General features: G+C 43.8%; 1 protein-coding gene across 5 annotated transcripts in view; it reads right to left on the minus strand.

Annotated features, from left to right (window-relative positions):
* Window positions 1–27,643, minus strand: part of COL16A1 (collagen type XVI alpha 1 chain) — a 150,924-nt gene that overhangs the window by 52,159 nt on the left and 71,122 nt on the right. For all 5 annotated transcript variants that reach the window (XM_069971325.1, XM_069971322.1, XM_069971323.1 and 2 more), the window contains exons 12-25: window positions 22,815–22,877; window positions 22,008–22,049; window positions 17,478–17,522; window positions 13,327–13,371; window positions 13,178–13,240; window positions 11,394–11,438; window positions 10,793–10,888; window positions 9,179–9,217; window positions 8,628–8,672; window positions 5,976–6,011; window positions 5,775–5,888; window positions 4,928–4,963; window positions 1,548–1,583; window positions 536–616 (exon numbers count right to left, since the gene is read on the minus strand). In XM_069971325.1, coding sequence (XP_069827426.1) covers window positions 536–616; window positions 1,548–1,583; window positions 4,928–4,963; window positions 5,775–5,888; window positions 5,976–6,011; window positions 8,628–8,672; window positions 9,179–9,217; window positions 10,793–10,888; window positions 11,394–11,438; window positions 13,178–13,240; window positions 13,327–13,371; window positions 17,478–17,522; window positions 22,008–22,049; window positions 22,815–22,877 — 786 coding nt within the window. The remainder of the gene's footprint in view (window positions 1–535; window positions 617–1,547; window positions 1,584–4,927; window positions 4,964–5,774; window positions 5,889–5,975; window positions 6,012–8,627; window positions 8,673–9,178; window positions 9,218–10,792; window positions 10,889–11,393; window positions 11,439–13,177; window positions 13,241–13,326; window positions 13,372–17,477; window positions 17,523–22,007; window positions 22,050–22,814; window positions 22,878–27,643) is intronic.

The raw sequence follows: 27,643 nt of genomic DNA on the forward strand, positions 1-27,643 counted from the left end.
GGATGGACTCGCGGGCGTGTACACTCGAGAGCTGTTTCATGCCCACTTGGCGCTTCTTCCTGCCAGCTGTCCCAAGGGCGTACACGCCCATGAGTCCATCTTCCTTCCTTCCAATGTTATGTATTGTGCTGAATAAAGATTATCAAGACTGAAGACCAGGTGAATGCCCTGTTGCTTTTTATCTTCTGTTTTCACATTCCGTACTTCTCTTGTGTTTCGTGAGCACCCCTATGACAGGCGTTATTGAGTCCTGATCTGCAAGTCTGTTCAGCCAGTAGTGCCGACTGCAATCTACTTACCTGGTTTATCTATATGTATGTTATCCCCGATTGTTAGGGTGACAGAATGAGATGGTTATCGTCTATCATTATTAGTCATTTTCTTAACAACTGTATTTCTTCTGGTGATTTAAAGTCTATATCTATTCATATCAATATGTATTATAGACAAATTAGGGAAGCTCGTCTTGTAAACCTGAATTGTAACTTACCAATTTGTGAACAACATATCAAGAATACAACAAGAAGATACTAACCGGCAGGCCAGTTAGACCTGGTACACGACCCTGAAGAGCCTGTGCAGATTGAGCATCTAGGCAAGAAGAACATGGCTCCCCCTGAAACAGAAAGTTCAGATTAAAAAAAACAATACTCTTAGAGGTCATAGATTGTGATATATAAGTGAACGTGGTATTCATGAACCCATGGCGAGTAATAGATAAAGGATAAGGTCTAAAGGAGGACTAAAACTACTTAAAGTGATACTGTAACCCCCTTTACTCTCGCTTCATTTCATTGGTTAATAGTGTCAACTGGGAGGGGCTTTACTGCAGTTGAGCCCTGACTGGGGAGAAGGCCCAACGGTCATGAAGCCCCGCCTAGGTGACACTGTCCACCAAAGTGAATTTAGAGCAGACAGTTCTAAACCAGTATATATATTGAATGTGCTACATCTACACTTGTGGAAGGTAGAACCACACATAGATCTAGGTCTAGGACAGTATCACTTTAATTGAATGTACTGAAAGGTATGTATCATGTATTCATTTGCAGCTGGTGGCTGCCATAGCAGTTCTAATAAATGGAAATGAAGGGGATCTCCCACTTGATAGTATATGTTGACTCTCAGGATAATTCCATTAATTTAAGGTTAAGTTATTAAGGGTTACAGAATGAGTGTATATGGGAGACTACCAGGCTGTTCTGGTGGAAATTATGTAACAGGAGCTGAGATCTTAATACTGTCTGTAATCTCCGTTGCATTACTTGGAACGGTTTACATTTGGCTCTTACTCCTGCATACCAACTGCGGCCTTCTCAGCCACGGTTTAGGATTACTGACCAGCAATTTCTGGCCAAAAAGAAAGACACTCAATTCGTTGTGAGCAGACCTGTAATTTTATGTAATGTAACATACTGTACTGTTTAGCTGGTTTCTTTATGTTCTCATAAAGATTGCAGAGCGCAGCCATTCAGTTACTTAGCTGACAGAATCCCAATTTGTAGCTTGTCTACCAGAATCATATAAAGCTGTGTTTAAGATCTTACCTTTTCACCCTTTAATCCATTTATGCCCGCGGTGCCCTGCATTCAGATAGGACAAAGGAAGCCTAAGTTAATATGCTGAATGTTCACATTCTTAACTATAGACCAATTTATATACAATGGCACAATTTTACCTCCTGAATGAGTGTTTTTTGTAAGTGCTATATTACTTATTAAACGATTATCGGCCGTTACCAACGATAATCTCTTGGTGTGATAGGTCATGTTAAAAGGATCGATCAGCCGACATGCACAATGATTGTTGCCTTCTATTAAAACAACAACGATAGCGACAGTCTGTCCCATGCAATAGGAGTGGTGCCCGATATCTTCTATGGGCCACCCAGATGATCTAAACATCGTCTGGGCAGCCCCTCCTGCTCAATGTCTGTGCATGAGACAGTGAGTGGGGAACAAGGAGTAAGTGAGCGGTAACCTTACAGGTCGGCGCTCGCTTCTTCCTTAATATTGGGCCGTCTTATAGGACCCACTATGCCTGAGCCAGATGGCTTTACTAAGAGGCATAAGCCTCATAGTAAATCTGGCTGGGGAAAGGTTTGCGGGACTTTATTTAAGGCTGGCATACTTGTACGCCAGTCTTGATAAATTTCCCCCTAAATTTCCAAGTTTCCAAGTCTTCTTTGCTCCGTGAATATGTTTTTGAGAGAACGGTTTAGTGCCCTATCAATGCCAGGACTTCAAATAGTGCCATTTTAAGGGCCCTATTCCACGGGCCGATGAGTAATGTAAACGAGCGCCGATCTGCTAGATTGGCGCTCGTTTACTGAGCCTATTTCACGGCCCGATGATCGTTTAGCGAGGGCTGCAGGGACATCGTTACCGATGTCCTTGCAGCATACATTACCTAGCAGGGCTTTTCCTCCGCTCCGTCTTCATCCCGGTCCCGCTCGCAGCATCAACTCCGGAGCGGCCTGACTGAGCTGTCCAACCACTCAGCCAATCACTGGCGGTCCCGGCCTGTGATTGGCTGAGCGGTCTGATAGCTCAGTCAGGCGGCACCGAAGCTGCTGGACCGGATGAAGACGGAGCGGAGGAGTCCTGCTAGGTAATGCATGCTGCTGGAATCGTCGGTCGCCCGATGATTTTAGGTTTCGGCCTAAATAAACGATCAGCCGATGACACGATCATCGGCTGATCGTTTTCTCTATTCCACCGAGTGATAATCGGCCGAATCGCGCCGATTATCGCTCCGTGGAATAGGCCCCTAAAGTATCACTTTTTTTTTCCTCTGTCCTTCCTAGTCCTTTGAACATGAGGGACAGAGGTAGCTCTGGGCAGTACAGTTACCAAGCAAACCTCATGCAAGTATCCTATGCAACAATGGATTCAACGCATCTCCCCACGTAGATAAATAATAATGTGGAGTACAAAATAAAGGTGTCTATGAGAAGACTGTATTGGGTCACATTAAATAGGGCCAACCCCGTCTTCCTCTTCCAATAGAAACTACATTTCCCTATTGGAACTTGGCAACATGGAACTTTCTGTATTTTAGAAATCCTAAAGGCCCTATTCCACGGAAAGATTATCGGCTGTGTTCGGCCGATATCAACCGTTATGGACGATAATTGTCCTGTGGAATAGAAGGCAACGATCTGCCGACATCGTTCATGTCGGCTGATCTTTGCGTCGTTTGTCTTTCAAACATGTTGAAAAACGAAGAACTCATAAAGCAACGATCTGCTGCCGTCGCTCCGTGGAATAGGGACTTCCTGTATTGAAATGTAACTACTAGAGTTTAATACATTTTGGCTTTAAGATCTTTTTGCACTTTACGCCAAGACATTGTACATTGTAAAAACGGATCGGTCTAATTGAATTGTACATGAATACAAAAAAATGTTCTTAAACTGCAACCACATATCAGATCACATAAAACAGTTTCCTAAGTAAGGGCAATAAACAATCCCACCGTGACAGGATAAAGGCCTTGACATTATAGTTAGTGGAAGTAGCTGAAGGCTATGGACAAATCAATCAAAATAATTAAAGTCTGTGCAGGTGGGAATGCTATTGTGTGCTTTAATGATTCCAAGCCAAGCGTACAGGAGCCAAACTGCTATCTAAACCTAGTTTTTTTTCTAAACTTGTAAGAAAAAAAGAGAATTTAAGTGAGCTCTTAAAATAGGCATTTATATAGTAAGGATACATTGTATGGGCCCGTTCACACTACGGAATTAGCGGCGAAATTCCGCTCGGAACCCCCGCCCTCGGACTCCGCATCGAATCCCGCCTACTATCTCTTTCAATGGGAGGCCTGCTCTGTGGAGAGCAGAGGGGCACGAGGACTTGAGGAGTCGTTGAGCGGGGGTTCAGAGTAAAATTTCAGCGCTGATTCCATAGTGTGAACAGGCCCTATATGTTTCCTTTGATTGTAGATGGGTACAGCAAGGGCCCTATTACACAGCCCAATATTAAGGAGCAAGCTTGCGATGACCTGTCAGGTCAGGGCTTGTTTGCTTCTCGCTCCCCACTTGCTGTCTGTGCTATTACACGCACTGACACCGAGTGGGGAGGAGCTGCGGGTAGCTACGGGAGGGGCTGATCTCTAGATCACCTGTTTGCCTATAGAAGATAGTGGAGGTCAGCTGCCGCTGCTCCTATTACACAGAGTGACGGCAAGCAGACCGTCGCTATCGTTTTAATTCAACATGCTTAAAGGCAATGATCGGCTGATCGTTGTCTTTCAGCATGAGCTTTTACACCAAATTATCATCGTCCGGAACGACCAGAAATCAACCAAGTATGGATGATAACTGTCTTGTGTAATAGGACCTTAAGCCCATGTTGGCTGCCAGTCATCTCTATCCAGTATAACATTTAGGCCTGTAGGTTGTGGTTATGGGGCTGTACTGTGCCGCATGGCTAAAGCAGCATACTACCACACTGAGGCAGCAATGTATGAAGCAATCATAATACTAGTTTTTCGTATGGCCCACTGGACAAGAACACAGCAGGCAGAAGGGCAAAACCTATTCAAATGTTCAAAGAACAGACAGAGGTAACGGAGCATGATAACCTTATATACATATTATGTATCAGACTGTAAGTCTGGGTGGAGAAAGCTGGAGAAAGATGCCTTCTATTAAAAACATGATTTTTGACTTTGTAGCACCATTAGGCTACGTTCACACAATGTAAAAATAAGGGCAAAGAACTTCCGTCTTTTCATAATGACGGCCGTAAATAATAATGTTCATGATTATTATTTACAGGCATCCTTATCAAAAGATAGCCTAACAGTGCAATACCATAAGATGATATGGTACACACAGTGTAGACTAAAGATAAATCCACAGGGTGTACTAGAGAATATGCATATAGTTGATTGTTATTCTTTCTCGAAGTCATGCCAGATATACCTGTTCACCTTTAGGTCCTGGTGTGCCGGCTAATCCCTAAAGAAAAAAACAAAAATATCAGAGTTAAAAATATGATTAAAAATGTAATGATTTTTTTAGAATTTTCTATTTGGCCTTATGTTTAATTTTAGGATTCTTGGTCTACACTGGTTATCCACTACTCCGGTCAAAATCCCAAGATTTACCTATTTTCAGTGTGTTATACGGATATTTGGGCACATAGAGTAATATTTAGTTTTAAGTGATCCTGTCACCCCTTACTCTAGGTGCGGTTCTCCCTACCATCCACAAGCTTAGATGCTGCACTTTTGATGTTTGTGTCTTCCTTCTGCCCTAAAATGGCTTAATTTCATTGGTGGACAGTGTCACCTAGGCGGGGCTTAATGGCAGTTGGGCCTTCTCCCCAGCAGGGAAATGGGACCCAACTATGGTGAAGCCCCGTTTAGGTGACAACATCCAACAATGAAATCTAGTGAAAGTAAAGGGGCTGACAGTATCACTTTAAAGGGAAACTATCAGCAGGTTATATGAATCTAACCTGCTAACAGCTCCCCCGCCCCTTCTAATGATTAGCAATGGAGTGGTCGAAACGACGCTCTGGGTGCCGGTCAGTGCTCCAAACTGCCTTGCTGGACAAAGGATAATGAAAAAACTGCACGGGAATGGTGCAGAGGATGAAGGTAAGAGACATACCTTCATCCTCAACACCCCGTGCGCAATAGGGACATATCAGCAGGTTAGATTTGTTTATTCTGCTAATAGTTCCCCTTTAAGGTCTAATGATTTGCAATGCAAGTCAATGGATGATATTGCTATCTGAACTGGTCATTGTGTATGCATTACTTACTGGTTGTCCTGACTCTCCAAATCCAGGGCTACCCTTCTGCCCCTTGACACCTGGCACACTGATAACTTGTGCACCTTCAGGGCCGATGGTTGGGCAGACTTCACATGGATCACCCTGCAAGAGAGCAAAAATACCCGTTCTATTCTTCATTTTTACTCTACATAATAAAGTATGAAAGGTATAGGGTTACGGTCAGTATACCTTTTCTCCCTTTATTCCAGAGGATCCTGGTTTTCCCTGTAAAAAAAAAAAAAAAAAAAGACAAACAGATTAAATTAAATACTGAGTTTAATACAACTTGGTTAATGGCAGACTGTGGAAATCACACTGAGGTATGTCTAAAACCATATATCTGTCCCAATGTATGGGATAAGTGAATAGGAGGAAGGTACTGTCTTGAGACTGAATGGAACTAGTTGATATATGGATAAAAATTTACAGTACATAAAAACGATATACTGCATGAAATCCTATGCCGTTTTCTGCCACATACTTCACTATAGTTTATAACTCACAATGGGCAGAAAACCCATATATAGCCAAATATAAAAATGTAATACATAGAGCCGTAAAACTCCTGCTAGACAAAGCTGAAACATCTACTGTGCCCGGCCTTAAACCATAATTCACCATTACATTTTAGTTTATTTACAACCTAGTATATATTTTGCTTTATGCCTTATTCAGTTGGCCGTGTTATAGCGTCATGTGGATGCTGAGTAGTTAAGTCTAAAGGATGAATGTAATCCTGTCAGGGAAATACAGGAAATCCTGTATCTCCCTGATCGGGTCTTTTTCTATTTTAGGACATAAATATGAGTCTCACAGAAAGAGCCACAGGGGCGTAACTACCACCATGACCATGACCTGCTCCAGCAATACACTGGCCCCCTGAGCTCTTATCACTTGCAGCAACAGGTGGCCGAGCAGGCCTTCTCGGGATTGGAAAATGTAACTTTAAAGGGAACCTGCCACCGGGGACGCGGGCACAGAGCCCGCCCGACCCCCTGCTGCAGCCCCCGGATACTTACCCTTTCCAACAAGTCCCATTCCTGGAGCCGGTTCTGGGACGAAGATATCAGCGCCCGAAGCCGTGTGCGCACGCAGCTGAGATGGGTATGATGCCCATAGAGAATTACGGCTCCAGTCATTCTCTATGGGCGTCGGACTCATCTCAGCGCACGGCTTCGGGTGCTGATATCTTCATTCCGGGACCGGCTCCAGGAACGGGACTCGTCAGAAAGGGTGAGTATCCGGGGGCTGCACCGGGGGTGTCAGGTGGGCTCTGTGCCCGCGTCCCAAGTGACAGGTTCCCTTTAACTGTATTTAATTTCCATCAATCGAATCAAAGAAGAAATGTTCTCTAGACAGGAGATTGACCCCTAGACCACAGCTCCAACACAGGCTACGAGACTCAACTATATCTGATTGCAGATCAGTCCTCTGATGGCAGATACTGACTGACAGCTGAGCGAGCTGGAGACCGGGCAGCATTGGTTATTCAGGAAAAAAAGGTAGGAGAAAGAAGCGGTAAGGCGTGCCAGAGTGCGGCACAAACACTGAGCCACAACTTCTCATTGACTCTTTATTACAGTAGGAGACTTAAGATACCACGCTGACAAGGGGACTGTCAGCTACAGCACACTGTCAGCATCAGTGGTACGGCCTGGGTGCTGACAGATTCCTTTAAAGTATATTGAAAATGGATGACAGCGTCCAATCATGCAAAAATATCTTTTATTCCTCCATAAACAGACAATGAAATCATTGTCTGTTTATGGAGGAATAAAAGATATTTTTTCATGATTGGACGCTGTCATCCATTTTCAATATACTGCATCTACTGGGCCGATTGGGATCCACGACCCGGGTGAAATCTGCGTCCGAAGGGAAGCCAGCTTGGGCCCCTGTGGGTATTGGAGTGCTACTGAGGATTTTGCTCTTTGTGTTACAGATTCCTTTAAAGTGTGACGACTTCTCCACCAGAGAAGTCTGGTGAACATGAAAATGGCCTGCTCCAGCAATGTGATGACCCAGTTGATAGATTGCCCACTCAGCCAGTCAGTGAGTGGGCAGGACACCGCTGCAGTCGCTGACTGGCTGAGCAGGCAATCCATTAGCCGTGTCGGGTACTTTCTCCAGGGTTGGACGACACCAGAACGCAGAGAAAATTTGTTCCAGCAAGGTCAGAGAGTCTGAGATGTGAAGCTGCAGGGGCAGGGGCAGGTAAGCCGAACTTCTCTATTATGCTCCCCCCCAACCCCGTTTGCAGCAAATTTATCATTTTGGCCAGAGTTCAACTTTAATTAAATTAATGTATTTGTCTTCAGTTCTTCAACACTGTTTTGTGCCAACATTTCAGTGACCATCCTTTTTACCAGAGGCTGTACTATAGATAAATGAGTACTTGTGAACTCTGACACAATGATGTGGCTACCGAGTAAATTAAACATTATGAAATAACATTATATTTATCTGAAAATAAAATAAGTGATTGCTATGGATACAATCGAAATCCAGTTAGTACCAATTGAGGCACAAATAGTTGATGGGGTACAACATGTGTTCAACATTTGTTACTTAGGGTCCATTTACACATAGAGTATCTGACAGATTATCTGCCAAAGATTTGAAGCCAAAGCCAGGAATGGATTTGAAAACAGGTGAAATTTCAGGCTTTCCTTTATGACCTGATCTTTGTTTATAGTCTGTTTCTGGCTTTGGCTTCAAATCTTTGACGGATAATCTGTCAGATAATCTTTCTGTGTAAATGGACCCTTAGTAAAGCTATTAGAATTAAATTATTCCATCATTTGAGTAAATCATATTAGGAATATATTTAGGAATACTGACTGGTTTTCCTACAGGTCCATCTTTGCCTGGAGGTCCTGGTTGACCCTTATGGGTGAAAAGAAAATGGTAAGTATTAAAATACCAGCAAAAAAGTCATTATCCTACAGTCACTTTGTGCAAGCATGCCCAAGGAATACCTCCCTAGACTCTTACAAACTGTAAGGGTCCTATTACACGGAACGATTTTTAACGATTAACGACTAACGATAAACGATATTATCTATCTATCTATCTATCTATCTATCTATCTCTATCTATCTATCTATTTATCTATGCAAAGGAAAATCCACATCACTCCCAAATATGTGCAAAAACTTTAAACTGGTGTTTTTTTCATATACAGCAATCGTAAGATGCAACGTTTCGGCGGCCGTCTGCCACCATTTCCAAGCGGTGGCAGACGGCCACCGAAACGTTGCATCTCACGATTGCTGTATATGATAAAACGTTATGAAATAAATCTATCATCTATCTATTATCTATCTATCTATCTATTATCTATCTATCTTTACATCTTGCACAGTCGTTTTACAGTAGTTGAAGGCTCTTACATTCACTCCTGGAGGACCTGGTGGACCACCCGGATTGCCCTAAAAAAGAAAAAAAATAATGACATATAAGTTAGCAAAAATCATAAATGGCAAATATTTAAAAAGCCAATCAAGAATATGCAATTAAACTTTAGTCCTCACCATCGCTTTTACAATTGCTTCTTTATTGCCACAAGTACAGGCACAAATCAGCAAAATAGCCTATGGCCGTCTGTGGTACAAACATACTTTCTCAAGGCCTTGAGAAAGTGTTCTGGTATATGTACACAAGGTACCTTTCATATATCCATCTGTGCTTCTATAATGTAGAAATATGTTTTTATTTTATAGTACAAAGAGTCAAAGAGGCTTTTCGGAGTCCTGAGGTTTACCAAGTTGTAACTTATCTTACTCCCCCTCCCATACCTCCCCCTGCTTGGGACTCAGCTTCCAGCTATCAATCAAGCAGGGAGGGAGGAGAGAGGAGACATTCCAGCTAGTAGCAGATCCGGAGATTGGAAAAACCTCTGTGTAGCATTTTTCTACATCCTGAAAGCACAGCTGGGTATATGAAAGGTATCATGTGTGTAAAACAACATACAGCGGTACCTTGGCTTAAGAGTAACTTGGTTTAAGAGCTCACAGTTTTTCAAAATTGTGATTTGGTTTAAGAGCATTGCTTTGGTTTAAGATCTGCCTGTACTGGGTGAGAGGGGGAGTGGAGGAGGGGCATGGCCTGCATAGCGGGGTCTACAGCCCTGTACTCTGACCCAGGAAGTCTCCCTCACCTTCCAAATCATAGCAGATCCACTTTAGGCTGGGGCTTGCATCAGGGGACAGGACTGTGGAGGTAATCTCTCCATAGCTGTAAGCCCTCTCTCCCCGGACAGAGAGTGCTGCATTTATGTGCCCACATCTGCCCTGCTAATTCCTTCATGCTCCCTGCAGTCTCTGTCAGCCCTTGTGTTTCCCATCCTCTCCATTACTGTACAGTAACTTATAATATTACATATTCTGCTGTTTCTGAATGTTTGTTTCATTAGTTTTACATGTTATTCAGAATAATATATCATTATTTTTGGGGTGTGGAACTAATTGTTTGCATTTCTATGATTTCTTATGGGAAAATTTGCTTTGGTTTAAGAGTGGATTTGGATTACAAGCGCGGTCCCGGAATGAATTATGCTCGTAATCCAAGGCACCGCTGTATCAAAATTATTTCTATCTGTGGCCCCTGGATAATAGGAATGTGATGGTCACATCTGCTCTAAGCTTTCTGTATGGGTTTCTGTCCTAATCTCTGTCACCTTTAATGGTAAGAATAACACAATATACAGCGAACCATAGATCTGGCACACTGTCATGCCTTTTATTCAAATTAAAACCATAGAGTAGATGTGAACAGAGCCTTACTCTTATATAGCAAAATATATTGGATTAGATTGCATTCTTTCTGTGTATAGGCAGTCAACTGTCAATCAGCAGCTGGTGGGCCGGGGGAGGGGTGTGGCAAGAATCCTATTCTCCTGCATATTAGGGGAACAGCTGAACAGAATAATAAAAGTAACACACTGATCTGCCCAGCATTTCTGTCACTGCTCTCATTAAAGCTTCTAGAAGGGTCCAAGAACTCACCGGTTTGCCTGGCATTCCAACTCCTGGAAGTCCAGGTTTTCCTGGAGGTCCTGGCTCTCCTGCAAGACCCTCAGGACCTACTATTCCAGTTTCTCCCTATTGTGAATCAGAGAACAAGAGTAATGATTAAACAGTTTTATTTTACCCACTTACTATACGCCAATCAGCTATAACATCAAGACCACATGAATAGTTTTATGTAGGCCTACTTGTGCTGTCAATACAGGGCTACGTTCTGACTTCGGGAACATATTGGAAGAAGATGGCTGTTTTGTAATATAGATGCCCGGCCGTCTATATTATGAAACGGCCACCTTCCACTATATGTTCCTGAAGTGGGAATGTAGCCCAACTGTAGTCACAAATCCTTTCATGAGGGACCTTCATACTGTAGATTAGTCTTCCAGAACATTACACAGATGCTAAATTGGATAAAGATCTGAGAGGCATGGAGTCAACTCCATGAATTCTTTACCAAGGTGTAACACACAAATATATAATCATAATAATCTGTTCCATTAATGTAGTCATTAAATGAATCATGTAGCCTCACAAAGCAAAGTCGTCGCATTCACACCACAGATATAACACTAAAACCTACCTTTTGCCCCTTTGGTCCCACCACACAGATTTCACCTGGTCTTCCCTAGAATATAAAAAAAATACAGTTGCATTATTTCATTGTTTAGTACAGGGATGGGAAACCCTCTGCCTTCCAGCTGTCTACAATTCCCATCATGCCTGGACAGCCAAAGCTATGCTTTGGCTGTCCAGGCATGATGGGAATTGTAGTTTTGCAACAGCTGGGAGGTCAAAGGTTCCCCATCCGTGAAAAGCGAACGACCTAATGTTTGGTTCGGATCCCAAACACTAGCGTAAAAAAAAAAAAAAAAAAAAAAAGATTGTGAGTGGTTTGTGTTCACGCACTTGTGTACAGATTTTCAGGTGCAAAGCGTAAAATGCATAATAGCGGATCACTTGGCGCATAGTATTAGCGTATCTTTTATTTGCCCGTGCGTATATACGCAATGACGTGCATACATGTATCATGCAACACGCGCATGGAATCCTAGGCCGCAGTGTACAGTCAGCTCAGCAAGTCAAGATGTCCCAGTGAGCCTCCCTTTTTAGCCTTAGAGAACTCAAATATATTGTGAAGATAATAGACAGGATGGACTATGATCTGAATCATGGCCCAGTGCAGAATCCAAACATGCATGAAGAAAAATATTGGTTAAAATTATTCACGGGCTGCATCTAAAGTTTGAGGTGCAACAATCTAACAAGTTTCTAAGCCCTACTCGGTCAGCTTTCCCTCCCTACACTGACTAACTACCACTGTAACTATTGCTGCTTAACTAAATTCAGATGCTGTCCCTGCTCGTGTCTCTCTCCCTACTGAACGGCACAAGAATCAGGAAAGACTGTGAGAAAGTTTGCTTCAGCTTCACATTTTTATCAAATGTACGTAACTTACCTAATGATGCTAATCGTGCAGCCAATCACAGTAATGCCAGTAGTGAACATGGCGACTACATTACCTGATGTGCCCTTACTTCCCCACACATTCATTGGCTCTTTCAAATTGGTGGGAGGAGACTTACGCAGTTGTGTACATCGCAAGATAAATGTTTGCATGTTTGAATATGATCGTTATAACCATTCGCATCATCAAACGAGTTGTTTGTGATCGGCAAACACGAACAATTAGCATCATGTTCGTATGAACATACGAATATTTACGAACATGTTTGCTCATGACTATTCAGCATATATACTTTGTTATGCATAGTGAGCACTTTGTATAATCACTCCTCTATTTGATTTTGTTTGCGTACAGGACATTTTAATCTATATACAATGCCGGAAACCACGATTTCTACGAAACCCCCATTCTCCTGAAGGCAGAACGATAGATTTGTCCAGGATATTTGTAATAAGTGCTCAATTTCCGGCCACAAGAAGACTATATTTAGGTCCGGTTGTAATGATCCTAATATATTCAGACAGCAGCGTGCCTCTGGGATGGACTCTTCAGCACGCCTGGGGATGAGTAATGGACTTCATATGTATTGCTATCTCCTGGGAGAAAACAATGGATAAAACCCCTGCTTGTGTTCTGTAATACCGGGGTAAATAGACAATTAAACATAGCACAAGACCAGCTGACAGAGAAAAAAAAAAAACACAACTCATATTCTGAAGTTCAAGAAAAAAAAAAAAAAGTGATTTCCTGCTGAACTGGTAGATTTTAGTAGCGGCCTCTGGCAGTGTTTTAGGTACCGAAGTCAAATGTTTCTTCAAATTCTTCCAAATTGGTCTCGATGATGATGAATAAAACAGTATAAAAATAGTATATAAAGGATAAAAATACATGATACTTACATCCCGACCAGGAGCACCAGATGTTCCTTTGAATCCCAAGTCTCCCTTTTCGCCTTTCTGACCCTGAATGGAATTAGAGCAGTGATTAGTTTAGCGGCAGCGGCTTCTATGCCATAGAACACTGTGCTGAGTCAGCAGATGGAGCTTACCTTGTCCCCTTGTGGCCCGGTCGGTCCTTCATCTCCTCTTGGGCCCTGTTTGCGATAAGATAATTAATAGCGCTGTAAAAGCTGATGTAGCGCATGATAGAAAACACGAAGTGTTATCCGGCTTGTAAGGGAGATGGACTATAGATCGCCATGCATCATGTATCCTTATGTGAATAGTCGCCTGTCACTTTGCATTTTGATAGTGATGTTAGAAAATGGTTTGGGAGCAGATCTCAGAGAGTAAATTGATCTGTCAAATAGTGTTATATAGTGGTTAACTTTGTATTTTCTGAACTATTTACAGAAAAGTGTTGAGATTTGCAACCAGCCTGGAGGAAAATAGAGCCTATCATGCTAAAAGTTAAAGGGGTAATCCAGAAAAAAAATTATTTCAAATCAACTGGTGCCAGAGATTTGTAATTTACTTCTATTAAAAAAAAATCTTCCAGTACTTATCAGCTGCTGTATGTCCTGCAGTAAGGGTGTATTCTTTTCAGTCTGGAGAGCAGGAGAGGTTTCTGTTTCAATCTTTTTATTAAATTGTCATATAATAAATGTCAGAATTACATCATCGTATTAAAGATCTTTGAGCCATATCATAAACAAAACAAGTCAGAAACAATGTATATAGAATAGCATGAGATGTATATATCTAAAACAGTGTTCATCGGCATAAAACATAGTAATAATCAAAGTAAAAAGAAAACAACAATAAGAAAAAGAACATACCAGGACCTAATCTTGTATAACAATGTATAAAGAATGAAAATGATTGAGAAGCAGGAGAGGTTTTCTATGGGGATTTGCTGCTGCTCTGGACAGTTTCTGACATGGACAGAGGTGGCAGCAGAGAGCACTGTGTCAGACTGGAGGGAAAAACACCACTTCCTGTAGGACATACAGCAGCTGATGAGTACTGGAAGACTGAAGATTTTTAAATAGAAGTAAATTACAAATCTATATAACTTTTTGAAACCAGTTGATTTGAAAGCAAACAATTTTTGCTGGATAACCCCTTTAATTGTAAAGTATGGGACTACTCCTTTAATACCTCCGTCACATTGTGTAAACCGGCTATTAAGGTCTGTGTGATCTTACAGGAAGCCCAGACAACACCACAACGTCAATATGCCGTACATCTGATAAGAAATTGAAGATTAGCCAAAGCCCGGAGCTATGAGTGAATGAGCTATCGCTTCTCACATTCTTGTAATAGATAAAAGGGAGTTTAATTATAACCTGGAATATTCCATTAATGACAAAATCTATTATTTTGTCCATTTTCTAATAGAAAGAATACATTTTACGTTTTAACCATTTCTACACAATTTTAGCCATATGCCCAACTAAAGTAGAATACAATGCATGGGAATGAGGATTTAACAAGATTCCATTAGCATGTCCTGTATAGGGCCTGTGTGGCTTCATGGCTCTGGATGCTTCTGATAACAAGCCCCATCTTTTGCAGATTTATACATTTTTTCCATCTTTTTCATAACAATACATGTTATCTTGTAATAACATCTCCTGTGACATTCTCTGTATGTATCTTGTAATGATTTCCCTTAACTGATGATTATTCTCTATGAGAATCTACCGTCACATTTTCAGTTCTTTTAACTACTGAAGACGTCTTGAGCACAGATTGCTTACCCTGCCTAGTAGTATATACCCATGGGTAGACCTTCCATAACGTATAGTCATAGCAACCTCTAGTGATGAAATGATGGCAAGAACCACCGCACTTGTTTCATTCATAGAAAATGGCAGAAACAAATTAGGCTGGGTTCACACCGCGTTTTTGCAATCCGTTCTTCATCCGTTTTTTAAAAAAACTGATGCATGTGTGTGCATCTGTTTTGATCCGTTTTTCTATTGAATTGCATTATAAAAAAAAATGGATCAAAACAGACACAAAAACTTAGTCGACCTCATTTCTGTGTCTGTTAAAAGAAAAAGGATCCTTTTTTTTTTTAAACTGTAATTTTCATTGAAAGTTTTATAGTAACAATAAATGACATAGACATTAGCATTCAGAAGCAAATAGTGCCAATTTGTAACGGGATGGATCCATTTTTTTAACAATGGAATTCAATGGAAAAACGGATCAAAACGGATGCACACACATGCATCCGTTTTTTTAAAAAACGGCTGGAGAAAAAAAAACAAAACGGATTGCAAACACGTAGTGTGAACCCAGCCTTAAAAGGCTTCAGACAGTTATATAGATTTGTAATTTACTTATATTTAAAAATGTCAAGTATTCCAGTACTTATCAGCTGCTGTATGTCCTGCAGGAAATGTTTTCTTTTCAGTCTGACACAGTGCTCTCTGCTGACATCTCTGTCTGAGACAGGAACTGTCCAGAGCAGTAGCAAATCCCCATAGAAAACCTCTTCTGCTCTGGACAGTTCCTGACATGGACAGAGGTGGCAGTAGAGAGACCTGTGTCAGACTAGAAAGAAAACAAGATTTCCTGCAGGACATACAGCAGCTGATAAGTACGGGGATACTTGAGATTTTTAAATAGAAGTAAATTACAAACCTATATATCTTTCTGAAAGAAAAATATTTTTGCTTGAGTACCCCTTTAAGCATAAACACTAAGGAGGTTTGCACTAAAATAATAAAGTCCATCATCCTTCATCTAATACCACTATCTCATCAGCAATAAAATAGACCGTGTTTTGTCAGATTTCCATTTTTTTCCCCGGATACCAGCGGCAGTGGGAGCGGACTCAGTTTTCATGTCACCTTAAAAATAACTTGAAGTCAATTGTATTTTCCATTGGAAAATACTTTCCCGGAGCAGGTTACAGCTTGTTAGACGCAATGCACACAAGACTGAGACGTAGACTACATGTCAGGTGTCTAGGATCTTATCATATTTAGTGAATACAGAGTAGTGCTCAGCGAGCACGCTCGGTCAAGCATGGCGCTCAATCCAGTTTGATGCTCGACCGAGCACGCTCGGAGTACAAGAAGCTTGTTGAAAGGCATTAAAGGGAAACAATCAGCATGGTTGTGCCAATATGGTTTCCTGTTGCACAGCATAGCTCTAGCTGTGCAGCTCCTTCTCCTACGGCTGCGGCTGCGGTAGCTTTACAGCAGGGAAAAGAAGAGGGGCGGGGATCTGCCCGTGACTAGTTATGGCTCTCTGCCTGTCAGCAACCAATGTGGGGATGATTGAAAGGCAGAGAGACTGGTTAGTGGTCATCATCCCTACACTGCGTCCTGACAGGGAAAGAGCCGTAACTAGTCACGGGCAGCTCCCCTCCTAGATGACTAGTTGCTGCCCCTCTCCCACCCTTGCGCGGAGGAGGATGGGAGAGCTATTACCGCAGCCGTGCTGATTGGTTCCCTTTAAGCATTAATGCATTTCCAGAGCCTTAGATCCATGGGGGGTTATTATACTTACCGCTCTGGTATCTTCACTATCAGTTTCCCGCTACAGCTGCTGATTGGCTGAATGGTCATAGTGAAGACAGAAAGAAGACTGGAGTGGTAAGTATAAATGGTAAGTGTTAAGTCTGGGCAGACTATGGGAGGCATTTATTAAGTCCGGCGTTTTTTACGCCGGACTTAAAAATGCCCCCGCAGCTCCGGCGGTACGGGGATTTATGTAGAGGCGGACTGCCTGTACATAAATCCTGTGCGCGCCGGTGCGCACCGCCGAAAACCTACGCCAGCTGAGGACTGGAGTAGGTTTTCGGCGTACATTTCCGCCCACTTCCCGCCTACTTTCCGCCCCCTTTCCGCCCCCTGGCGTACTCGGCGGAAAGTGCCGATTTGCGATTATTTTATTCGCAAATCGGCCATTTGCGTATAAAATAATACGCAAATCGGCACTTTCCGCCAAAAATCATCCGTCCGCCGGATGATACATGTGGCCCTATGACTTTATAAGATTTAAGGTTAACCAGGTACCCTCCACTCTGCCAAGCAGGGGGCACCTGGTTAAATGCTTCAGTTTCCCATTGTTTTCAATAGGGTTCGTTACTTGCACTTAAGCAGTAACAAAAGTAATGAGCACTCGAGCATTTTAGAGCCCTTTTAGTACTTGCTTACATACAGAAGTAGATGCTGGGGACATTGTTACAGAATCTTTATTGTAGAAGAGAAGAAATTTAGGGTTGACATGCCAAGCTCACCTCTTTTCCTCGCTCACCCTTTTCCCCTTTTACACCTTCAGCACACTGTGAAAGAAAAAGTTTGTTATAGTTAGACCATAATGATGTTTTACATCACATTAAGGCTATGTTCCCACAATGTCTTTTATTTGTTCGCACACGATTGCAATTACGGCCGTGATTAATACAAAAATATACATGCCATTGCCGCCTATGGAATTCCAGACAGAGTGTATACACATAGTATACACTCCGTCCAGGAGCCCTAGCGGCGCCGCGAGAAACTGATATGTCAGGTTTCTGCGGCCGCTATCCATTGAACAAACCTTGTCAGTGCACACAATGGAGTGTGCGGCTCCGGCCGCTCGCTCCATAGTGTGCAGTGGAGAGTTCTGATGCGGGCGCGCACAAGACCGGCCAGGTCACGGAACGTCCGGTCTCATACGTAGTCTGAACATAGCCTAAGTCCGTAATTTAGACTCAAATTGCCAAAAAAATGCATGGTGGAAACATAGACTAATTCTTTGTAAGGCAATGATCTCTTACAAGGGTAGTTTGGGTGTCCTTGGCCCCTATTTTGTCCGGGAACAAACTTACCAGGTGTGCAACCCGTCACCTGAAATGCAACATCCCACTGTCTATTTGACTGCATGTTACCGACTAAGTTAATGACTTTCATAGTTAACATTTATTGTTTAAGGGTACGTTCACACTTACCGGATCCGCAGCAGAAAATCAGTGTATCCGGTAAGTGTGAACGTACAGATCCGCAGCAGATTTCATTTAAATAACTGAACACAGCATCAAATCTGCACCATCAAATCTGCTGCAGATCCTGTAGGTGTGAACGCACCCTAAAGGGGTTTTAAGGTGGTTTAAAACAAATTGTATACTGGCTGGAGTAAAGAAAAAAAACTTAGTTCACCCCCAAATTCCTCAGTGCTCCTTGTCTGGAACTGCTGCATTGACTTCACAACACTGTAAAGATGACGTCCCATTGGCCTCAGCTGTCACATGCTTTACATACAGAAGTTTTTTGTTTTTTTTATTATGGCTAATCACAAACCTCCTTTATTGTTAGCTATAAGAGGGTACTTTATTCTGACATAATAGAAAGCAGGGAGCCCATATACTGTACATAGTGACATGTACCCGAGATGCTAACCAGGCTTGGCTTTGCATGGTATAGTATCATGATATGCAATATAAAAGCTATGTATTATAAAGTATATTATTGTACATTGTGAGGTGGTTTCATTTAGCATGATCACGTTCAGGGTCGGACTGGGCCACCGGGGGACCGGGGAAACCCCCGGTGGGCCCCGAGCAGGAGTAGGCCCCGCCTCCCAGTCAGGGAACACGCAGCGGGGGCCCCCGGGCCCCCCGTGCTCCTGGGGGGCCCACTCAGCCTCCGATTGCCGACCCGCACCTTCCCTTTTAACTGCAAGCGATCGCAACGATCGCTTCCAGTTAAATCAAGCAGTGTTCCCATTGACAGGGCGAGAAGCCATAGGCTTCCCGCCCTGTCAATCACGCTTGTGACCGCAAGCAGCGTCTTGCTTGTGATCACAAGCGTGCCGGTGCCGCCGCCACCCGGACAGATGAGCAGCTGCTTTTCCCGGCAGCGTCATCCCCACTGAGCTCTGTGCGCGGTCCGGCAGCTGGGACTTCCGGTTCACGTAGCGCATACCGGAAGTACCAGCCGCTGCGGCGCGCGCGAGCTCAGTGTTGATGGTGCTGCCCGGGACCAGGAGCTGCTCATCTGTCCGGGAAGAGAGGAGAAGAGACGCGCGACCGGCGGGGGAGCGTGGTGACAGGTGAGTTGGGTTTTGTTTTGTTTTTTTTATCATAGGGGGGAGATGGACAACATGGGGGGACTGGCTATGGGGGAGATGGACAACATGGGGGGGCTGGCTATGGGGGAGATGGACAACATGGGGGGCTGGCTATGGGGGAGATGGACAACATGGGGGGGCTGGCTATGGGGGAGATGGACAACATGGGGGGCTGGCTATGGGGGAGATGGACAACATGGGGGGGCTGGCTATGGGGGAGATGGACAACATGGGGGGGCTGGCTATGGGGGGAGATGGACAACATGGGGGGGCTGGCTATGGGAGAGATGGACAACATGGGGGGGCTGGCTATGGGGGAGATGGACAACATGGGGGGGCTGGCTATGGGGGAGATGGACAACATGGGGAGGCTGGCTATGGGGGAGATGGACAACATGGGGGGGCTGGCTATGGGGGAGATGGACAACATGGGGAGGCTGGCTATGGGGGAGATGGACAACATGGGGGGGCTGGCTATGGGGGAGATGGACAACATGGGGGAGATGGACAACATGGGGGGCTGGCTATGGGGGAGATGGACAACATGGGGGGCTGGCTATGGGGGAGATGGACAACATGGGGGGGCTGGCTATGGGGGGAGATGGACAACATGGGGGGGCTGGCTATGGGAGAGATGGACAACATGGGGGGGCTGGCTATGGGAGAGATGGACAACATGGGGGGGCTGGCTATGGGGGAGATGGACAACATGGGGGGGCTGGCTATGGGGGAGATGGACAACATGGGGGGCTGGCTATGGGGGGAGATGGACAACATGGGGGGGCTGGCTATGGGGGAGATGGACAACATGGGGGGGCTGGCTATGGGGGAGATGGACAACATGGGGGGGCTGGCTATGGGGGGAGATGGACAACATGGGGGGGCTGGCTATGGGGGAGATGGACAACATGGGGGGCTGGCTATGGGGGGAGATGGACAACATGGGGGGGCTGGCTATGGGGAGAGATGGACAACATGGGGGGGGGCTGGCTATGGGGGGAGATGGACAACATGGGGGGGATGGCTATAGGGGGAGATGGACAACATGGGGGGGGGCTGGCTATGGGGGAGATGGACAACATGGGGGGGCTGGCTATGGGGGAGATGGACAACATGAGGGGGGCTATGGGGGGAGATGGACAACATAAGGGGGATATCTATATTGAAGGACAACATGAGGGGGCTATATATATGGGGGATGGACAATATGGGGTGCCATTTATAAGGGGGACAACACAGGGGAGGCCATCTATAATGGGGACAACACAGAGGGGACCATATACTGTAAGGGATATATATATATATATATATATATATATATATATATATATGCTGGAGTCCATACGAACCCGAACGTTCAGCATTTGATTAGCGGTGGCTGCTGAACTTGGATAAAGCCCTAAGGCTATGTGGAAAACATGGATATAGTCATTGGCTGTATCCATGTTTTCCAGACAACCTTACAGCTTTATCCAAGTTCAGCAGCCCCAGCTAATCAAATGCCGAGAGTTTGGGTTCGGATGGACTCGAACCCGAACCCGGTTCACTCATCTCTAATACATACATAGTGTCAGGGCTGCCTACTAAAGAGTGTGTGAAGGGGCCAATACAGATGTGCAGTGTGTATAGAGATGAGGATGGTGCCAGAGTGAGGAGCCTAATATGTCTGTCTGGCAGATTCTGTGGCTTCGTGGCTCGGAGAAGTTCTCATAATGGCCCAGGGCAGATGGAGAAGAAGATGAAAATGGAAGAACTCTGATCAGAGAAGACGTCCCCTGTGAGTTATCTGATATATTTGCACTGTAATGCAAATGCTATGGAGTACAGAACCTGTGTACAGCTGCATCCACCTCTATATGACTGGATGAGATGATGGTGATCTGTGTACAGTGAATCTTATTCAGTAGCAGTGTTAGTGTGTTAGTCAGTATGTGTTGGTGTTAGTCAGTATGTGGTGGTGTTAGTCAGTAGCAGTGGTGGTGTTAGTCAGTATGTGGTGGTAATATTTGTTGCTTGTATTCCGGTACTGTGTTTTATTGGTCTTAGTATACTGGATTTGGTCAGTAACAATATAGTGATGGTATTGGTTGTGGTGTGGCGGTAATATTTCCCCCCTTGTATACTGGTATTATTGGTAATATTGGTATACAGGATTTGGTCAGTAACAGTATGGCGGTAATATGTATGTGATAATATTTCCCCTTTTATTTACTGGTATTATTGGTAATATCACTCTCAGTATACAGGATTTGGTCAGTAACAGTATGGCGGTAATTGTGGCGGTAATATGTATGATGATAATATTTCCCTCCTATATACTGGTATTATTGGTAAAATCAGTCTCAGTATACAGGATCTGGTCAGTAATAGTATGGCGGTAATATGTGTGGGGATATTTCCTGCCCTGCTGATTAGCAATCATTTGCAACCCTACACTGCCCCATATCACACCGTGTTAATGTACCCTTATTAATGTTACCATAGATAAGTGCGGTGGCTGAAGGGTAGGCCCCAAGAATGATTTCCCCTGGTGGGCCCAAGGCACTCCAGTCCGACACTGATCACGTTCTTGAACGTTAAGAAGGCATACTTTACATGTACTATTCTAAAGTGCTGGAACTGGGATGAGAATGCTAACCCTAATACTTCTATATTTCTATTACTGGAGGTTTTTGATAAACTATGGATGCATTTTTGTGCCTTATCTCATACTTACCTGTAGAGGTCCATCTGCTGAGGTACGGATGCAATCGGCCCCCTATGATGAAAAAGAAATGTATAAATTAAATATGGAATTCAGTGTCAGATCTGTATATAGTAGTGGGTGCTGACATGTCACGACCTGACTGATGGACTGGCAGCTTAGCTAGTTAGTGACTGGGGCAGGACGACGCTCCGCTCACTGATTGGCTGAGCGGGCTGTCCTTCAGCCGGGACAGACCTTTTCCCCCCAAGTCGTGACATCATCACAACTTGGAAGAAAATGCCTTCCGGCGGGGGTCTCGGGCCGGTCTTGCAATCATACATTGTCCAAAAAAACAGTCTGAGCCATATTATCGATATAAGCTCTGGTGCTTTATTGACCCTAAGTAATTATACTGTAATGGCCGTATTACATGGCACAATAATGAAGAGGAAGCACTCGCTTGCCCCTTGTTCCCCGCTCCCTGTCTGTACTACTACACGCACAGGCACTGAGTGGGGAACAGCAGGAGGAGCTGCCCAGACAAACCTTAGATCGTCCAGGCTGCCCATTAAAGTCAGTGGGGGCCTGCTGCCACCCCTATTGCCCGGAGTTATGAGCAGCAGACCGTCGCTGACATGATCGACATCCTGCATGTTGGCTGATCGTGGTCTTTTAGCTCCTATGACACCAAATGATTATCGGCCAGAACGGCCAGTAATTGGCCAGGTATGGCCGATAATGGTTTTATGTAATAGGGCCTTGAAGCAAACTTAAAGGACTGCGGCACTGCTGGTACATTTACATGGAATATAAAGATAAAATGTGACTGCTACTCACCCGCTCTCCTCTCTCTCCTTTTGGTCCATAGACCCCACTCTGTCCCTTTTCTCCTTTAAGGCCCTGTAATGAGGAGAGAATATTATCACATGAGATTGCCAACCTAATACTGTATGTTCCTGTCAACAATTTTTTGCTTTGTTTTGCTTTTTGGGCATAGATTACAACATAGTCATCTATAGTTATAGGGTGTGGGAAACCTTGAACATTCAGGCAACTCAATAACGACCATGAAGGGGAGACCTAGTGGGCCCATAAGCAGGAGACCTAACAATAGATCTTGTGTTGGAAGGCTTGAATGGGTGCTGCATCGCCTTGGATATGTGAAGTGGGCTTACATTATGCTGGATGGTGGCCCACTGTGGTGGAAACTAAAAGGTCTTGCTGTTATATTTTATCTCAGGGCCAGCGTCAGCCCAGGCAAGTGCCAGGGCCCCAGTGCCTCTAGGGGCCCAGAGAGGAACAGGGGCTCCTGCATGTCAGTGTCTGAGTGTGTCATTGTCAGTGAGTTTCAGTCAGTCAGTCAGTCAGTGTAAGTGTCTGTGTCAGTCAGTCAGTGTCTGTGTCAGTCAGTGTAAGTCAGTCACTCAGTCAGTTTGTGTCCATCAGTCAGTCAGTTAGTGTCTGTGTCAGTCAGTCAATAATGTGTGTTTGTGTATGTTAGTGGTGTGATGATGGGTGCATAGTGGATAGATGAGGGGCCCAATGAGACTTTGTCGCCCAAAGGCGCACAGAGACCTGGAGCCGGCCCTGCTTTATCTTGTAGAGGAGAAAAAATTCTTCCCAATAACTGCATTGTACATGGCTTCTTTATTTTATTTTTGACTGAATCTGGAGATAAACATAACGTGATAGATTTCGGCTATGTCTGCTAAATCCACAGAGGTTTGTTGACATAGAAGTTACAAGGGCTAAACATCATCAATGGCTTTTCTTACTTTATGATGCACTAGATTAATGAATTGTGTATAATGGGATTCCTGGTTTCTCTACAGATGAACAAATGTTTTAAATCATGTTTGATCCTCCTTCTTGTCCTCTGATGTAGGGGAACTTGGGAGCAGCTCATCTTTTCCACTCTCTCTTCCAACCATGTTAAATACATAAACTCTCGATTCTGCCTTCCTGGGTTGTTTATATGTTTTTTTGTGCTCACTTTAAATAATAGTTTGAAATTCTCATATAAACAAGCAATAAATATAATTGTTCAGATAAACTCCAGGATTTTCAAGAAGGATTTAAGTCGTGAAATACTTAGAATTCAGTTAAAGTGAAGCTATGGAGTGATGAAGATTTGATGAGAGGAATGGTAGGAGAGGATTGGTAGAATTGATGAGAGGAATTCTATAGGATGATGTTGACATTATAATCAATTTATGGTTATTACTGGATGACTTTTTTTTTCCTTTAGGGTGCCTTCACACCTACCGACTCGCAGCATTAATAACGCTGCAAGTCGGCTAGGTCCTGGCAGATCACTGTCAGTACATACGTGCAGCGGTCTGAACGACCGCTGCGTGTATGTAAATCTGCCGGCTGCTTAACCCCTTCTGATGCCGGCCGCCTCCCGCTCCAGCTCTGTATACATTACCTCCTCGCTCCACGGGGTCCCGGCGTCCTGCTCTCGCGCCCGGCCAATCAGTGTTTTGCCCTGCCGCAGCCACTGATTGGCCGGGCGGGAGAGCAGGACGCCGGGACCCCGTGGAGCGAGGAGGTAATGTATACAGAGCTGAGCGGGAGGCGGGCGGCCGGCATCAGAAGGGGTTAAGCAGCCGGCAGATTTACATACACGCAGCGGTCGTTCAGACCGCTGCGTGTATGTACTGACAGTGATCTGCCAGGACCTAGCCGACTTGCAGCGTTATTAACGCTACGAGTCGGTAGGTGTGAAGGCACCCTAAGGGTATAAACACACACACACCGTATAAGCAGCGCATTTAATGCTGCGATACGCAGTAAATAAGCAACAAATACGCAGCAGATCGGATCTAATCTAAATAACTGAACACAACATCAAATCTGCACCATCAAATCTGCTGCGTATTTGGTGCTTATCTGCTGCGTATACGGTGTGTGTGTTTGTACTCTTAGGGTACGTTCACACGTACGATCCTGTACTGTGAAGCTGAATGGGTCCCATTCATTACCTGCTCCGCGTCGCGGCTGTGTGTGATGTTCCCGGCTCCCCTCGCTCCCCATCAGCCAATCAGGCAGCACTAATTGGCTGATGGGGAACGAGGGGAGTCGGGAGCATCACTCACAGCCGCGGCGCCGAGCAGGTAATGTATGCCCGGAGCCAGGGCTGTGGGCGGCGCAGGGAGGGTGTTTAAAGGGGCCGGGTCCCATACACGCAGCGGATCCGCTGCGTGTATGGGACCCATTTAGCTTCACAGTATAGGATTTGCCGCGGGTCTCGTGTGAACGTACCCTTAAGGTTAAATAGGAGTGTTCTATTCCCTATTTTAAGGGGTACTCTGGAGAAAACAAACTTTTTGAAATTAACCAGTTTCAAAAACCGTATGTCCTGGAGGAAGTGGTGTGTTGTTTCCAGTCTGACACAGTGCTCTCTGCTGCCTCCTCTGTTAAAGGAACTGTCCAAAGCAGGAAAGGTTTTCTTTTCGGGATTTGCTGCTGCTCTGGACAGTTCCTGTCACAGTTGACAGCAGAGAGCACTGTGTCAGACTGGAAATAATACACCACTTCCAGTAGGACATGCAGCAGCTGATAAGTACTGGAAGACTTGAGATTTTTAAATAGTAGTAAATTACAAATCTGTATAAATTACCCCTTTAGGCTATGTTCACACTAGGTAACTTTTATATTAATCATGGCCATGACTAATATGAAACTTACATTGTGCTGTTGTTTATGGAAGTGTAAACACATGTAGTATACACTCCGGCTGGGATAGCTAGCGGCCACACAAAAAACTGACATGTCAGTTTTCTGCGACTGCTATTCATTGAAAAGCAGCTGCAGAGAACCTGTCAGTTCACAAAATGAAGCGTGCGGCTTGTGTGCAGCGAGGAATTTGAATGTGGGCACACATGGGATGGTCTTCAGTAACACGGCCACAGAACGGACGGTATTATACATAGTGAGCGTTTTTCACTGTTCCCAGTAATACCAGCAGCTTGTCTTTCTCTGACCACTTAATCTTCAGCTGTTTTCTAAAGATGTGCTATAGACTACTGTGACAATTTGTGGCTATGTCTTCCCAAATTAAAAGCGAAAATCTTTTTCTTTCAAATCAACTGGTATCAGAAAGTTATATAGATTTGTAATTTACTTCTATTAAAAAAATCTCAAGTCTTCCTATACTTATCAGCTGCTGTATGTCCTGCAGGAAGTGTTGTTTTATTTTCAGTCTGACACAGTGCTCTCTGCTGACCTCTCTGGCCCAGACAGGAACTTTGTCTCGGTTTTATATGAATCCCCATAGAAAACCTTTTCTGCTCTGGACAGTTCCTGTCTCGGCCAGAGATGTCAGCAGAGAGCACTGTGTCAGACTGAAAATAAAACAACACTTCCTGCAGGACATACAGCAACTGATAAGTATGGGAAGATTCGAAATTTTTAATAGATGTAAATTACTAATCTATATAACTTTCTGATACCAGTTGATTTGAAAGATAAAGATTTTCGCTGGACAACCCCTTTAACCTCAGCAATCTCCTCTGACAAGATCCTCTTGTACCCTGTGAAGCGGCCACCTTACCCCATATGCTGCACTACCCTTCCTCATTCTGTGTAGAGTTAGCTGTCTAGAACTAATGCCAATTAATACCTTCTTTAGATGCGAGAAGAATACATAGGGCTAGATAGGCATCAACACATCAACTGGATGGCCATAAGACAAGTTGACACTTGGGACATACTATACTGCACTACTTCTCTAGGTATAAACCCAAAGAAAATAAAGTTCTGCCAAAGAATTTGGAAATTTACTTCTCCAGGTATAATTTTATTGGCAGTCTCTGCATCAGTTTATCCTCCAGATATAATTTATATGTGACTTAGCTTTTGCTTCTGAGAAAAATTCTTTGCAAAAAAACAAAACAAAAATATAAACACATGCGAGCATTTATCTAGTTTATCAGGTGCAGATGTGATCAAGTTTGATGTTAGAACTTGTTTCTTCTGGGGAAATAACAATCTATTGCTCAATACTTCCAATAATATCAGACTAGGGAAATATTCCTTTGAACCCTTGAATTTGTGTGAGGTTGCTAGACTATAACAAATTTATTTTGACATCATATTCTTTTATATCGCTTCATGATTTCCCAGAGTAATGTGATTTTTTTTTTAATTCAGGGTATTTCCATCACTACATATCACTTAAAAGGTCACACTTCATCATAATAAAATTAATGTGTTGTTTTATCCCTTTGACCTCATTACACAATGACTATCAACTCCTGTGAATCAGGGGATCATCTGTCTGTACACCTTATTAGTTTATGATATTGAGTGATTTAAAACAATGGTATTGATTTTGGCATAAAAACGTATTTCAAGCAGTCATCTATGTTAAAGGGGTATTCTAATATTATAAAATTGTATTTACTAGAGATGAACGAATAGTGAAACATTCGATTTGAATAGCTCCCGATACTGGGATATTCGAAAGAATATCGAATCCCGTTATAGTCTATGGGAGAAAAATACTTGGGACCTGGAAATCAATATTCGACCACTGGGAGGTCACCAAGTGCACAATGAAACCTCAGGAAATGATGCCAACACCTCTGAAATGCAAATGGGACAGCAGGGGAAGCATGCTGGCTGCATCTAACACTAGTGATGAGTCAACATCCCAATGTTCG

The sequence above is a fragment of the Dendropsophus ebraccatus genome, chromosome 5, assembly GCF_027789765.1.
Source record: "Dendropsophus ebraccatus isolate aDenEbr1 chromosome 5, aDenEbr1.pat, whole genome shotgun sequence".
Lineage (NCBI taxonomy): Eukaryota > Metazoa > Chordata > Amphibia > Anura > Hylidae > Dendropsophus > Dendropsophus ebraccatus.